Source organism: Danio aesculapii, chromosome 23, assembly GCF_903798145.1.
Source record: "Danio aesculapii chromosome 23, fDanAes4.1, whole genome shotgun sequence".
Lineage (NCBI taxonomy): Eukaryota > Metazoa > Chordata > Actinopteri > Cypriniformes > Danionidae > Danio > Danio aesculapii.
The window spans coordinates 23,651,322-23,668,113 of record NC_079457.1 but is presented as its reverse complement, the minus strand read 5'-3'; the positions used below and the strand labels follow the sequence as shown (position 1 = coordinate 23,668,113).

At 32.9% G+C, this 16,792-nt stretch overlaps 1 protein-coding gene across 1 annotated transcript in view; it reads right to left on the bottom strand.

The window, feature by feature from the left end:
- Positions 1-1,455: 1,455 nt before the first annotated feature.
- Positions 1,456-16,792, bottom strand: part of atp13a2 (ATPase cation transporting 13A2) — a 29,497-nt gene continuing 14,160 nt past the window's right edge. Inside the window, exons 18-29 of the mRNA XM_056449228.1 lie at positions 14,760-14,916; positions 14,516-14,627; positions 12,587-12,711; positions 12,217-12,401; positions 10,564-10,656; positions 10,379-10,458; positions 7,236-7,388; positions 6,028-6,124; positions 5,706-5,929; positions 5,477-5,628; positions 1,936-2,108; positions 1,456-1,849 (exon numbers count right to left, since the gene is read on the bottom strand). Coding sequence (XP_056305203.1) covers positions 1,682-1,849; positions 1,936-2,108; positions 5,477-5,628; positions 5,706-5,929; positions 6,028-6,124; positions 7,236-7,388; positions 10,379-10,458; positions 10,564-10,656; positions 12,217-12,401; positions 12,587-12,711; positions 14,516-14,627; positions 14,760-14,916 — 1,719 coding nt within the window. The 3' untranslated portion in view covers positions 1,456-1,681. The remainder of the gene's footprint in view (positions 1,850-1,935; positions 2,109-5,476; positions 5,629-5,705; positions 5,930-6,027; positions 6,125-7,235; positions 7,389-10,378; positions 10,459-10,563; positions 10,657-12,216; positions 12,402-12,586; positions 12,712-14,515; positions 14,628-14,759; positions 14,917-16,792) is intronic.

Here is a 16,792-nt window from a genome sequence, read left to right as displayed (position 1 = left end):
AATATACGTCAAAACAGGAAAGCAAAAAATAATCGTAATTTTGCCTAACGCGCAAATTAAAATAAAATTAGCTTGAATCAAAGGAATAAAAAAAAAAAAATTCTGTCCTCATTTATTCACCCCTGACCTGTTACAAACCTATTAGAGTTTATCTTTATATAAATTTTAACAAATGTTGGAAAACGGTAACTATTGGTCTTTCCTACTATGGAAGTCAATGGTTTTAAATGGTCAATGGTTAGTAACATTTTCTAACCAAATTTCTTTTTTTGTTAAAAAAAAAAAAAAAGTCAGAGGTAGTTAAATGGTGGCAGAATTTTTATTTTTGAGGGGTTGAACTATCCCTTTAAATAGCATTGTACTCATAATTTTGTTAATACGTTAAACCTTTTATAGTTCACAAAAACAATTGTGAGTTTGGAACAAAGCGCTCAACATTTTAAATTCTTGTATTTACTTCTCAAGACATACTTTTTTTTTAGGTGTGAACCGATCACTAGGGCTGTGCGATTAATCGGAAATCGAAATTTTGATTTGAAACGTTGCAATTAGCTTGCAATGTCGCAAAAGGCTACGATATTAAATATACATGTATTTTATAATTTCCCCCACCCAGAGCAAATGCATGTCTGTGTGTGACAGTCTTACTATCCAAATCGAGACACTTTCATTCTGCCCAATCAGAATTATGCGACTGAACTATGCCGAACGCCTACAATAAAACAGGAAAGCGCGAACAAGTGGCATTATGGTGCCTGCCGCTTCAGAAGCATTAATAGATGAATTCATAAAGATAAACAGCACATCTGTAATATAGGAATATTTTGGTTTCAAGTCACAGACACTGAGCAAAAATTTGTAAGAGCCGTTGCAGAATTGTTGCCACAGCATGAGAAAATACAACAACCAGCACCTAAAAAAGCACCACAGGCAGCTATATGAGCAGTGTCTTGCTAAAGTAAAATGAAAGGATTGCAGTGCCACACAATATATTAGCTAACAACAGCAAAGTACAATTTCAGAGTTGTTTGCGGCTGTTAAAACATCATGAAGGCACCAGGAGATAACTAAAGCCATAACTCACCACTGTTTGCTCTAGAGAAAAATGAGTGTTTGATTTCTGAATATTTATAAACTTATTTGAATAAAAGTTGGAGTTAATATCTTTTCAGTTCCTGTTTTAACTAACACTCACTGCATTTTAGCAGCAAGAAGCTAAGATACTGAATATTTAGCTGAAGCTTGACTACAAAATTAAATCGTAAATCAAATCGAAATTGCAAAAAAATAAATAAATGAATTAAAAATAAATAAATAAAAATCACAATTAGATATTTTCCCCAAATTGCACAGCCCTACCGATAACTTGCATTTATAAATTCCAATATATAATGCCTCATCCTCAAGCAATCTCTTTCCATTGCTTTTCTAAATTAAATCAGTGCACAAAAAAAAAATACTCAAAAGTTTTTATTCAGTAAAACAAGAAACACGATCTCCAAAAGTGATCTTTACCTCACTCTTCTTCCTGCATCAGAAGTTTTGCGCCATATATAATAGGCAGACAAGTATGGCATCTGGTACTCATACCTCACTACTGCACTGAGACGTGGTATCAGATCTTTGGCGACCCTGGAAATGTGTATCAGGAGAGCCCCAAATGCTAAAGCGGAGGCCGGTGTTAGCTAACGCTGATGACTGAGCTCTGTGGAGGGAACAAAGGCTGGTTCAGCGGCGGCCATGATGGTGTTTCTGCGAGCTGGACGTTCAGACGCTTGTACTGCTTTTTGGACTCGCGTTTTCCTCTGAGGTTTCGAAGGCAGTTCAGGGCACCTTGGTCAATGAAAAACTGGAGAAAAAAGATGAGTTGTTGAGAGCGTGTTTCAGATGTATTTTTGTTAGATGTGCACAGTGCATGTGATTGTTTGTTTGTACCTCGAGTAAGTAGCATATGAAGAAGTTTAGCGCAGCGATGGCCACTAGCAGGAGTTTGTAGCTCATGTCAGTGATGTCATAGAGCGACAGCACACGGTGGATGATGGTGTGACGGAAAAGCACCAGCCAACTCATGAGAGCAAAGAGGAACACCAGAGCACATACGAACAATACTGAGGAGAAATGAGACAAATGTATTAAAAACATAACATAGTAAAACATTTATGAATAGTTCAATGTAGGTTATCAAGAATGGATCATTGGGAATTAGTGCTTACTCTTTTTATAACATTGTTTAATAACACATTTAATCACTTTAAAATTAAAATGTGAAACTGAATCATGTTTACGTCCAAATATTACTTACTTAATCTACATATACCGGTCCTTCTCAAAAAATTAGCATATTGTGATGAAGTTCATTATTTTCTGTAATGTACTGATAAACATTAGACTTTCATTTATTTGATTCATTATACACAACTGAAGTAGTTCAAGTCTTTTATTGGTTTAATATTGATGATTTTGGCATACAGCTCATGAAAACCCAAAATTCCTATCTCAAAACATTAGCATATTTCATCCGACCAATAAAAGAAAAGTGTTTTTAATACAAAAAAGTCAACCTTTAAATAATTATGTTCAGTTATGCACTCAATACTTGGTCGGGAATCCTTTTGCAGAAATGACTGCTTCAATGCATGGAGGCAATCAGCCTGTGGGACTGCTGAGGTGTTATGGAGGCCCAGGATGCTTCGATAGTGGCATTAAGCTCATCCAGAGTGTTGGGTCTTGCGTCTCTCAACTTTCTCTTCACAATATCCCACAGATTCTTTTGGGGGTTCAGGTCAGGAGAGTTGGTAATACCATGGTCAGTAAACCATTTACCAGTGGTTTTTGCACTGTGAGCAGGTGCCCGGTCGTGCTGAAAAATGAAATCTTCATCTCCATAAAGCTTTTCAGCAGATGGAAGTATGAAGTGCTCCAAATCTCCTGATAGCTATCTGCATCGACCCTGCCCTTGATAAAACACAGTGAACCAACACCAGCACCTGACATGGCAACCCAGAAAATCACTGACTGTGGGTACTTGACACTGGACTTCAGGCATTTTGGCATTTCCCTCTCCCCAGTCTTCCTCCAGACTCTGGCGCCTTGATTTCCGAATGACATGCAAAATTTGCTTTCATCTTAAAAAAGTACTTTGGACCACTGAGCAACAGTCCAGTGCTGTTCTCTGTAGCCCAGGTCAGGCACTTCTGCCGCTGTTTCTGGTTCAAAAGTGGCTTGACCTGTGGAATTCGGCACCTGTAGTCCATTTTCTGCACACGCCTGTACACGGTGGCTCTGGATGTTTCTATCCAGACTCAGTCCACTGCTTCCGCAGGTCCCCCAAGGTCTGGAATCAGTTCTTCTCCACAATCTTCCTCAGGGTCCGGTCACCTCTTCTCGCTGTGCAGCGTTTTCTGCCACACTTTTTTCCTTCCCACAGACTTCCCACTGAGGTGCCTTGATACAGCACTCTGGGAACAGCCTATTCATTTAGAAATTTCGTTCTGTGTCTTACTCTCTATCTTGAGGGTGTCAATGATGGTCTTCTGGACAGCAGTCAGGTCGGCAGTCTTACCCATGATTGCAGTTTTGGGTAATGAACCAGGCTGGGAGTTTTTAAAAGCCTCAGGAATCTTTTGTAGGTGTTTAGAGTTAATTAGTTGATTCAGATGATTAGGTTAATAGCTCGTTTAAAGAACCTTTTCATGATATGCAAATTTTTTTGAGATAGGAATTTTGGGTTTTCATGAGCTGTATGCCAAAATCATCAATATTAAAACAATAAAAGGCTTGAAACTACTTCAGTTGTGTGTAATGAATCTAAAATATATGAAAGTCGAATGTTTATCAGTACATTACAGAAAATAATGAACTTTATCGGTCCTTCTCAAAAAATTTGCATATTGTGATAATGTAAAAAATAGCCCTCCAAACATGGGCTAACAACTGCTCAAAATGTCTGAATTCTGTCAGATTTACTGGAAAGAAACTAGTTTTACTCCTATATTTTATTTTCAAAATCCTAGATAATAAAATTAAATACAATTATTAATAAAGTTACGGTACATTTTATTGATTTTTAAATATAATTTTACCAACAAAAGTTGATAGCTTTATTAAAATTTAATCGATGCAATTTTCCAATGTTTAATAAATAGATAATAATTATACTTGTATATCAAACATATAAATAACATATATTAATATTATTTTCAGTTGAAGTCAGAATTATTAGCCCCCCTGAATTATTAGCCCCCCGTTTATTTTTTCTCCAATTTCTGTTTAACGGAGAGGAGATTTCTTCAACACATTTCTAAACATAATAGTTTTAATAACTCATTTCTAATAACTGATTTATTTTATCTTTGTCATGATGACAGTAAATAATATTTCACTAGATATATTTCAAGACACTATACAGCTTAAAGTGACATTTAAAGGCTTAACTAGGTTAATTAGGTTAACTAGGCAGGTTAGGGTAATTAGGCAAGTTATTGTATAACGATGGTTTGTTCTGTAGACAATCGAAAAAATATAGCTTAAAGGGGCCAATAATTTTGACCTTCAAATGTTTAAAAAAAAAAAAAAATTAAAAACTGCTTTTATTCTAGCCGAAATAAAACAAATAAGACTTTCCCCAGAAGAAAAAATATTATCAGACATACTGTGAAAATTTCCATAATTACGGTTATAAATATAAATTAGTATTGGACTAAAATAATTATGATCATAATACTATGTAAAATAAAATATATATAATTACTGATATATGCATATCACAAAATATATGTATATCACTCATCTCATTACTTATTATTTATTACTCATGATTTACTCCTATATATTATTTACAAAATCCTAGATAATAAATTATTTATTTTATTAATGGATTTATTAGTTAATGCAATTATTCATAATAATTAAATGCTGTTACAATTATTAATTAAATTATTAAAACGTTTTCCTTGATTTAGTAAATTGCATTTTTACACCATGTTATGATGGTTATGATAAATTTTTATAAACCTACTATTCCAATATTTAATAAATTGATATTTATTCATGTTTAATATACAATACAACATAAATAACAATATATATTGATATTATTTTGTAATATATGATAAAATGTTATAATTGATAATATTTTAATAGTAATTAGTGATAACTATTAATAACAAGAACAATACTAGAATTATTTTTTTTATTATTGTTGCTGTAATTGTCGCTCTTAGGAGTTATTCATGAAATAAAGAAAAAAATAATATCAATTATATTGATCATTAAAAAAAACAAATACTATTATTAACAACCCCATATAATTTATTTTCATTATAATTACTGTTATAAATATAAATTATTATTGGAGTGAAATCATAATCCTATGTATTTAAAAGTATTTTTAACAAAAAATCTTTAACTTAAGTATTAAAAAAAATAATTACTGATATATGCATAATTTAATTTAATTTATAATTTAAATTCTCACCATTGTGATAAAGCGGCTTTTTGTATGGAAATCCTTTAGTTATTACAACAGACATGATGATATACTGAAAGCCAGATACACCAAATACACTTGTGTCCTCCATGTTGGGCAGGTTTGCAGCGCCTGTCCTGGTGGAATTTAGTGGCACATACCTGAAAACACAAACAAGTGCTATAAAAGACTGCAAAGATTTCTAATGCTCTCTGAAATAGAGATGTCCGTCGCTTACCAGTCTTGTGACATAGTAATGAGCAGACCAGAGACCTGAGCCAGGATCAGCAGTACGGTGTGCATCAGTAAACTAGCTAGGACTGGCAGAGTCAGCAGACTGGCAGCAGGACGCTGAGGGTGAAGATCATTACTGGGTCCTCCTCGCCCCATCAGAATAGCCAACACAGTCACCAATACCAAATCAAAGAACAGGAACTGCAGGTCACCTAGGTTGGTTTTCTCCTACAGCAGATTTAACAGAATTTTTTAATGGCCATATTACCTTATTGTCTATTTGAAATTAAATTTTATCTGATGGATAAAAAGTGGACAGGTCTCACCGTGTAGAGAATCAGTACAGAGGCAAACTGGATCAGACTGTATAAGGCCATGTATTTGAAGAGACTGAATGAAGTCACCAGTGAACACCTGCCCTCCCTGTTTTAAAGATTTCATTTCAAACAAACAACAAGTCACACAATTAGTTTGTTATATAATCATAGTCATTATTATTATTATTATTATTATTATTAATAATAATAATAATAATAATAATAATAATAATAACACATAAATACCCAAATTTTTATTATTAACATTTTTATAATAATAACAACAACAACAACAACAACAACAGTAAGAATAAAATAATTTTTAGAATATACAATGAATTAAATTATTTTATAATCATAATAAAATAATTTTATATGTTTGCTATTTAAAAAAGTATATTTATCAATTATTACTATTAACAATAAATCCAAATACTTAAAAAAATAGTTGTATTTTTTACATATTTTACAAAATTGTCAATATACAAAAAATTGTATATTGAGATTATTATTATTGTTGTTATTATTATTATTATTATTATTAATATAATACAAATATTGATGTTTCTTTTTATTATTATTATTATTATTAATAATAATAATAATAATAATAATAACAATAATAATAACAATAATATTAAGAGTTAAATTATAATGAATTTTAATATATATAACTAATTAAACGTTTTCAGAATTATAATAAAACTTATGATTAATATGACTTAAAAATTATATTATAAATTATTATTAATAATAAATCTAAATACTATTACATATTGAGATTATTATATTACTTATGACAAAAATAATTATTCTTATTATAAATATAAGTTGCATTAGATTGTTATATAATAATAATAATAATAATAATAATACAAGTTATTATTATTTTATTATTTAAAACCCTAATTAACTAATTTGTTTATTAATATTAGTATTAACAAAAACAACAGCACACTAATATTTAATATTATTTAATATAATTATTATTACAATTAAATAATAATAACAATTCTAAATAAATTATTATTAATAAAAATAAATCTAAATACCTCTAAAAAGACTATTACATATTGATAAACTATCATTGTTATAAATGAATAGAAATGCATTAAATCAACATTATTATATAATATTACTACTATAAATCTTGAAGCCCAGAAAACAATAACATAGTAATGTACACAATCCATGCACAACAGCGATGTGTCATTTACTTGATGAGTAAAGGCACGCAGCTAATGTTGTCAGATTTGGATGTGAAAGGAGACGCGACAGACGCCTCAGCCTCAGACAAGGACACTCCCACATCTGCAGCCCGCAGAGCTCCACAGTCATTGGCTCCGTCGCCACACATGCCCACCCTGTAACTGCACAGAGACCAGCAGACTTTTACTGCCACTCCACTTATTACAAACGTATTGTGTTTCTTTCTTCTGATGAACACAAGAGAAGATATTTTGAAGAATGTTCAAAACCAGAAGCCACTTACTAACATAGTATTTTTTTTCTACTATGGATGTCAATGGCCACAGGTTTCCATTTTTCAAAATATCTTCTTTTGTGTTCATCAACATTTGAAACCACTTGAAAGTGAGTAAAAAATTAGGGCTGTACGATGTTGGAAAAATAATAAGTAAGTTTACCTGCAATATATATTTCGATATGAATATAATTTCATCAAATCACTTCAACTCAATTTGGAAAGAATTCATAATTTTAGATAGATTGAGATTATTTTGTAGGGGAGTATCTGCATACAATTTAATAACCCAATTAAAAGTATAGATAAATACAACTGAACAAAGATTCATATAAAATAAACCATGTTTTTAGTTTGCTGTGGATTCAAGCCATATTGAGACACAGAAATTCATTAATCATTTGTAAACTAATAATTAAAAACAATTAATCTTTGTTAAAGGGGTGATCCACAGTGTATTTTTAAGGTTTGGTTTTGTTTATAAGATGCAAAGCAATGTTTGCTCATGTTTCATTTGTAGAAAATCATATTATTTTTATCATGTTTTTCATATATCTTGCTTTGATTTTGTACAGCTAATCAGCTAGCAAGAAAATGACTGTCATATTTCCTAGTTCCTCCGAAAGGCCCCTCGTCAAGAGGCTCTGATTGGTTAGCTAACATAATGTGATGTGATTCGCGGATTGCCTCCACGTCACCACGTCACTCCCCTACAGCACTTGTGTTAGCGCTGTGTAAACAGTCAGTCAGAGCAGCTGTTAGCAGCGTTAGCTGCCTGAATCAGACAGAAAATGAAGAGCACACGCCTGAGCACACCTCACGCTTACATCTCATGCTCTCTAAAATAAAATCTGACAAATGTCTGTCACATATATTCTTAAGCATGTATAAGCAATATAAAACATTCACATATCTATAGAGAGTTTGTTATTTGAGATGTAGAACCCGGGGAAAACGTCTGCATATAGAGACATGCATAGAAAGACACTGCACGTGCTGCTAAAGATTGTGGACATTTACAGCGGTTTGAGAGATAAATATGAATTTGTAGCTAAATTGTTAACAGTACCAAACACAGTGTTACTGTGTTTCCATCCTTGTTTTTGTCCTCGCTACAACATACCATTAACGCTAGAAACTATGCATGTAATTGATCAATTTTAACAAATAAAAACACTTACAGGTTGTGGCTCACAATCCACAGCTTCATCGGTCAGAGGAGTTTTTAACCGAACCCAGCACTGAACTGGGAGAGATTCTGGAAGCTCTCCTTTATCTAATGCTAGCTATATATATATATAGCTATATATATATATATATACATATATATATATATACATATATACATAGCTATATATATACATATATATATATATACATATATACATATAATGACATATATATATACATATATATAGCTATATATATATATAGCTATATATATATATATAATGCAAACTCTATATATATATATATATATATATATATATATATATATATATATATATATATATATATATATATATATATATATATAATTAAAATTAAAGCGTAAGCACTTCTCCTGTTGTGTCTTGTCCTTTAGAAGCCCAAATACAGAAACAGAACAAGCTCTGTGGAAATAGCAGTGTTTGGATTACATTTTAGCTTTCTCTGCTATAATATTACAGCGCCTCTGGCCACGCCCCTTCACTGCGCGGGGTGTATGCGCATAGTGAATGCGCGTAACCTGAAGAATTTGTGATCTCACTAACCCGGATGTATTATTTGTAGTCTCCAAACTGTGTTCGCTGTAGGCTTTGCTAAGCTCACTCTGTAAAAGTCAATGTCTCTTTGCATTAAACTGAGCGTATTATATTCAAAGATGTTGGTTATGTTCCCACAGCTACATTACACATCAACTAAAGTTTAAAATATGATATTGTAGTAGACCACCCCTTTAAATCTTCAAACTTCTTTGTGTAAGATTTCAAGCAAATTTAAACCGTTACAGGTCTTAAAAAATGAACATGTAAATCTTTCACTTTATTAGGGTTAAACTTTGAGATGACCCTACAAAAATCAACTTTAATTAAATACAATTAATCTATGATAAATTGTCAAAAGTCTTGGTTTAAATTCGCTTGAAATCTTACAGTCACAGGTCTTAAAAACCTATAAAAATTCTAATCTTTCACTCTATTAGAGTTATACTTTGTGATGACACAACAAAAAAAAACGTGAGGGCTGGTTATTATAATCCTAACTCGACACTTGCAGATTTGCTGAAATGATATATTGTGCAGCCCTAGTAAAAAATATATACACTGCGAGTCAAAGGTTTGGGCTCAGTAGGATTTTAAAATGTTTTAAAATAAGCTTCTCCTGCTCACCAAAGCTGCATTTAAATAATCAAAAATACTGTAAAAATGGTCAAATTGTAAAATGTTATTGCACTATAAAATAACTTAATAAATAATTTAATCATTTAAACCTTTATTCCAGTGATTTTAATGGTGAATTTTCAGCTTCATTACTCCAGTCTTCAGAGTCACATGATCCTTCAGAAATCACTCTAACATTAATTATTATTGTTATTATTATTATTATTATTAATGGTGATAGAAATAAAAGTAATAATTTCATTTGAAACTACATACAATAAGTGATAATTTAATGTTTAATAAATAAGTATTTAACAATTTCTTTACGTTTAATAAATGCAACCTTGATGAACAGAAAAATTTTAATAATAATAAAATTAATAATAAAAAAAAAACTGACCCCAAACTTTTGATCAGTAGTGTATATATATTTAGGTAAACTATTCTTTTAAGCAAATGTACATCACTGCTTTTATTACTACCATTTACTGATGCATTTCAAACATGGACTCACTTGAGTTTCTGCAAAGCTTTAACCAGCTGGGTTTTCTGTTCAGGGGTCATGCGGGCGTAAATTGTCCCCCTCATCAGAACCTGAAACACAAAAACGCAGAGGTGCTGTTGGCAATCTCCAGAAAACGCACATTACCACTCTAAAACTGGAATGAATCAATATTTTTAAAACTCAATCCATGTCACCTTGGGTAGATATTCAGGGAAATGATCACAAAGTGCTGCGAAGGACATCCCATTTATAGCCAGATGATAGCCGACTGCGCTCTGGTACTGACCCTTAGGGTGCAGGAAGAGGAAATATTAATCTCTTTTTGCTGTTCTGTATAGGATAATAGCTGATGTGTCATTGGTAATGTTCATTAAAGGGATAGTACATCCAAAAATGCTGTCATAAGTTTCTTTCTTCTGCTGAACACGAAACAATATTTTGAGGAAAGCCGCAACTGGTAACCACTGGCATTCATACCAGGGCTGCACAATATATGTCGTTTCAGCATCGATATTGCAATGTGACCATTCGCAATAGTCACATCACAGGGAGCTGCAATGTAGTTGGGATTATAGTTGACCAGATATAAAACAATATAGTGGAGTCATTTCAGATTTTAAACTTTGGATTGAAAGTTTATTATTTGCATGTTTTTAAGACTGGACTGTAAGAATTTAAATTAATTTCAATTCAAACGATACAGTGTTGTTATTATTATTATATGGTGGTTATTAAATTTCTGCTTCTGAATACGGTTTGACTCCCCAGCAAATCATAAATCATTGTTTTATTTGCATCTTTTGTTTGCTGTATTTAACTGATTGTGATTTTTAAAATGATATTTTATGCAGATATGCTCTCCTACACAATCATTCCAATCAATCTAAAATTATGCTTTTTTTTTAAAGCACTGAGGAAAGGAAAAGGTGATTGTCTCAATGCACAGTGCTTTTACATACGACAAATAGTACCAAAGTAGCAAACACATTGCTTCAAACTTTCAATAATCTGTATACACGGCATGTATAGCTCTGGGGTCAGGAAGTTCTCAGATAACAATATTCTAAAATATTTTGTGTTTTTTTTAAAGGTAAATATAATGTTAATTGCAGAACTCTTCTATTAAAAAAGGAAGAAAAAACTAGTTCTGAAAGAGGTCAAGCCCAGCCAGGTAATGAAAAGTAATTTAACGCAATAATGAGTAACTTAAAATTGTAATGCATTACTTTCAAAAGTAACTTTCCCCTACACTGGTAACAATGTAATCTAATCTAATCAGTAAGCCTGGGAAGTACACTGTAAAAAATGTTGGGTTCCACACAATCGATTTGTGTTGGGACCACATAAAGGAATTAACCTCTTAAGGCCCAAGGTGTTTTTTCAAATGCATTTTTTATTTCTCTTTGCTATTTGGGCTTATTGGAACCTAATTAGAGAAATCTAAGTATCATCTTTTGATATGATGTACTTTTAGAGAAAAATGATGTTCATATATGTGGACGCGTGGTCCGAATTTACATAAAACACTTTTTTCTGAATTTTTTAATGCATATTTAATACAGAATTTTTTTTTAACTTGCTTTGACTATTAGAAAGTAAAAACAATTTTTTTTTCCATTTTGGACAGTTAAAAAAAGGGTTTGGGGCATTTCATATGCTGCAAAACAGTTGCAGGATGACACTATATGTCTGTAACAAAATATAAAACATTCAAAGTATTTTAAATAGCCACTTAAGCTAAAATGTGCTGTCCACGTATGTGCACACTCAAGCCCTAGGAGGTTATGTTAACTTATTAGTTTTATGTTTAATCCACTTAAATTTGTAAAAACTAAGTTTGAGCTAACCTGCACTGGAATATCGATGGTCTGTTGAGTATTAATGGTGGCTGAGGCTCCCTCTCCCTCGTGAAACTGCAGTGAGGCCTGTGAACCAGCAGTAGGGGGCGATGCATGAACGAAAATAACCTTCTCATGTGATGGCACCATTGCACAGGCACGTGCTACGTTCACAGCAGTGAGAATATTGTCACCTGACGGGGCAGAAAAAAACTGTGACCAAGCATTTCCACTTTACAGCCAGGAGAAAGGCCAACATCAACAATCATTTCAATCTCTAGTGTCAGTTCTTTTGAATCAGTCAATCATAAAAGCAATCATGGTTATAAACAAGATTTTAAATGTTTTTTATTATTACGTTTATTATTTTTGTACAAACCTGTAACCATCACAGGCCGTAACTGTGCCAGATTTAGAGTGTGAATGACTTCAGCACTTTCTGGCTTCACTTGGTTCTTCATCACCAACAGACCCAGGAAGTTCATGCCTTTTTCCACCTCCACCCTACAAGCAAACATTTAATCCACAGCTAATTCTTATCAAGACCTGACCTTTTAGTTGTTGTTTTTTAATTCAATTCAATTCAATTCACCTTTATTTGTATAGCGCTTATACAATGTAGATTGTGTCAAAGCAGCTTCACATAAAAGGTCACAGTAAATAGTAAATAGGAACAGTGTAATTCAGTTTTAAGCAACACATTTCAACTTAAATCATTACAGAATCCATAAATATGAATGGTATATAATAATAATGTTATTAAATAAATTAGAAAACCTGTTTTGGAAAACCAACATTTTTAAATATATATCATTCATTCATTTATTCATTTTCCTTTGGCTTAGTCTCAATTTCAGAGGTCGCCACATCGGAATAAACCGCCAACTATTCCAGCATATGTTTTATGCAGCAGATGCCCTTCCAGCCGCATCCCAGTACAGGGAAACACCCATACACACTCATACACTACAGTCAGTTTAATTTATTCAATTCACCTAATAGCGCATATCTTTTGACTTGTGGGGGAAACCGGAGCACCTGGAGGAAACCCACGCGAACACAGGGAGAACATGCAAACTCCACACAGAAATGCCAACTGACCCAGCTGGAATTTTGTTAGCACTCATTGTTAGTTTTGTGGTGAATAATTCATCTGTAAATCTCTTTTAAAAAAAAGTTTGCACTTGTAATCTAAAATTGAAATCTGAAACTGCAATTCCTGTTTGTTTTCAGTTAAATTCTCATATTACGTCTGTCTGAGGTATTGAGTGTGGTTAACAAACATAACCATGCAGAAATGGCAAGGAGGAGGTGTCTGTTATAATAACTCTCCCAAAACCCATTTCCCGATCTTTCTGAATTAAATGTCTACTTTACTACATCCTATCAGCTCACAGTAGAAAAAAAAAACAAGCACGCCCACGGTTTTCTCATATAATATTTTCATTATATTTGTTTCTCAAACTGAATCCCAATACAAAAAAAAAGTCGCAGCTTCCAGTTCATGCAGACTTTAAATAAACAAAACTGTTCAACAAGAAAATCCTCAAAACAATTTGTCATTTCATTTTCAACACTCATATTCAATTATAACCCTCACATACAATTGTCTCCTGTGCATTATTGTGATATTCTGATTGCAACAGAGAAATACTGGGAGTTATCTCTGTAGATTGATGGCATTTCATGCCGTTCAGCTTTATAATCTTAAAATGTCAGCAAAATCACCTGTTTTGTCATCACTTTAGAGCTAGTATTTGAATGATTCTCTAGTGTAATGTCTAAAGTGATGTTGGTGAATTAGTAACGGTTTCTGCTGTTCTGATGTCAGCTGCAGATGTGAATGAATGGCGGAAGAAAGTAGTTCCTCATACAAAAGGATTTTGACACACTCAGTGTTTAATTTTTTCTATATACGTGATTATGTCGTCGAACTGTTGTATAAATGCAGTATCACATTCTTAGCATTGCGATATGGCTTTATATAGTCACTGGTATACACCAGCGCACGCCTCCCACAAGTGCCGATATACAGCCACATTGCACTGCTATTCGTGTGATATTGCTCATATATATTATGAAGGATCATGTGAGTAACTATAGAAAACTATGATAATGATTTCCCATTTTAAAACATTATTATACAGATCAAATGTTTTAAATTATAATAACATGTCTTAATTTTACAGTTTTTACCATATTTAAATCAACTAAAGTTTGCATTTATGAGTATGAAAGACTTCAATAAGAATTCACAACAAAACTCTAACTGACTCCAAACAATCGAACAGTATATAAAACATCTCACCTTTCAACAGTGCTCAGATCAGTCTCTTTAGCGAGGTGCTTGTAGGCAAGTCCAAGGACCCTGAAGCCCTGGCTGGCGTACTCCCGGAGAGTAGGTGAAAAATGAGAAGGCACTGTCACAAGGAGAGCACAAAGACAAAACAAGAGTAAGTGCAAAAATAAACAGGCGGCGCTCTATATATCCCCGTTCACTCTTCTCAAGGTGAAAGAAGAACCAGGACAAGGTTTAAAAGTCAAGTCCTCACCACTTTCTTTATGGCAGAAACTAGCCACCATCTCTGGGGCTCCTTTAAGAAAAGCAACAGGAGAAGCTCCAGCTGGGCCAACGGTCACCACACTCATCCTCTGCAGAGAAGAGGAGAATGGGAACCGCCGAACGATCGCCACTGGCTGACTGACAGACTGCAAAACACAAAAGATGTTGAAGTAAGATCTATCCAGGGTGAAGATAATCATTGCTTTCTTAGTTTTTCAAAACAGTAGCTTCCACACTTAAAATAACCTGCTTCACAGACTAAATAAAAAACATTTTCTAAAAAATAAAATCACAGCAAATCAGAGGCCAGACTTACTAACAAAACGCCAATATTTCTTTTTGGTGCAAAAAGTGTACCTTTGGGATTTACTAAAAACGCACAGTAAAGGGATTAGTGTGGACACAGTTAGTTTTGTGCCTCGTTTTATTAAATATGTATTTTTAGGAGGCTTCTATCATCTTTATAGGAGAAGATATTTAATTAAATCACACATGACTTACTAATGTTTGCACTCCTGAAATGATGGGTATTTGCGCCATTATTTAAAACCTAAAAAAGCATGTCTTGAATTTTGTTTTTGAAAAGGCTACAATTGCTGCTTGAGGCACTGCAAAGTATCACAATATAAAGCAGAGGATTTTGGTTTTGTATTCGCTTACTTGAAGTGCCAGAGGAACAGATCATTTGAACATATTATTGTCTGCCAGGCCATGTTATTTGTAATTTGGTTGAGGAACTAAAAGATGACTTGGAACCCACAAGAATCGCGCAATACCAGGTCTACCAAACTTCTTTTTTTTGTCCTCTGATTATTTTCAAAATACTGTGGCTTCTTTTGCTGGATTTCACAATCTGCATTTTTTCCTGCATCATCCGTAGTCCGTTTTTCCTGGAACAATCCCGAATTTTAGCTCTCTTTTTAGTGTCACAAATGGGATATAAGCACACACCTTTTAATGTCAGTTAGCCAGCCCCAAGGCTTCCGGTTAATTGTCATCCCATACAAAATCGCCACGTTTGAGATCTGATTTCTAAAAAAAAAAAACAGCGATCTTCACCGTCTGGCTGAGATACGATATAAAGTGGGTATCAGACCAAACAAGAAACACTGCATTAAATTCAAATTTTTCGCACCATGTCTTTAAAATATGGAAATTAATTTTACTTCAGTATTTTCAATGGAGTTTCTGCGCTAGCCTCCTGCCTTTTAAAGGTCTTTCATCTCTTTACACTTAAACAGACATAAGGATGCATTTGGTTGTTAAACTGATTATATTTGAATTGCATTACAACATTGATGCTGTAAAAGAAACCATATGAAATTGAAAATAGTCACATCAAGCTTTCACTGGAAGTTCAACATTGGCTGAAAAACACTACCTCTGCATATAGTCCATTCGCCATGTTTAGTACATAGGGCCTTACAACTTGCACTGGTTCAATATTGCATCTTCACTTTGGTTTATAAATTCAATGTTATTATTTAAAAACAAACATATTTCTGTTTTATATGTTATAAATACACACACACACACACACACACACACACTGTATATATAGAGGTATTTTAGCTACATCCCACTACAATTGTTTAAAGAGAAAAGTTACCAAAGAATGCAATTTTTACTTGCTCTTAAGTCATTTTTTTGTCCATCAGTATAATACTTTAATTCTCAAAGTACAGATAGCTGTTGACCTGCATTTTATAAGTCACCAAGACCCACGGTTTCAACTCAATATCTTCTTTATTTATCTACTGAAGAAGAAAAAAAAGTCACAGATATCTTGTATGACCTTGAAAATCAGCAACAAATGCTCTATTTTGGGTGAAGTATTCTTTTAAATTTAAATGAAGTATAAAACAATTGGAAATTTTGGTGTCATTCACTAAATAACATTTATTATGATAGCCAAGAGCAAGCGATTTATCTAAAAGAACACTGAAACCATTCACAACACCAATTCAAATGTGAACATTTTTGTTTGCTTAAAGGGATAGTTCACCCAAAACTGAAAATGTG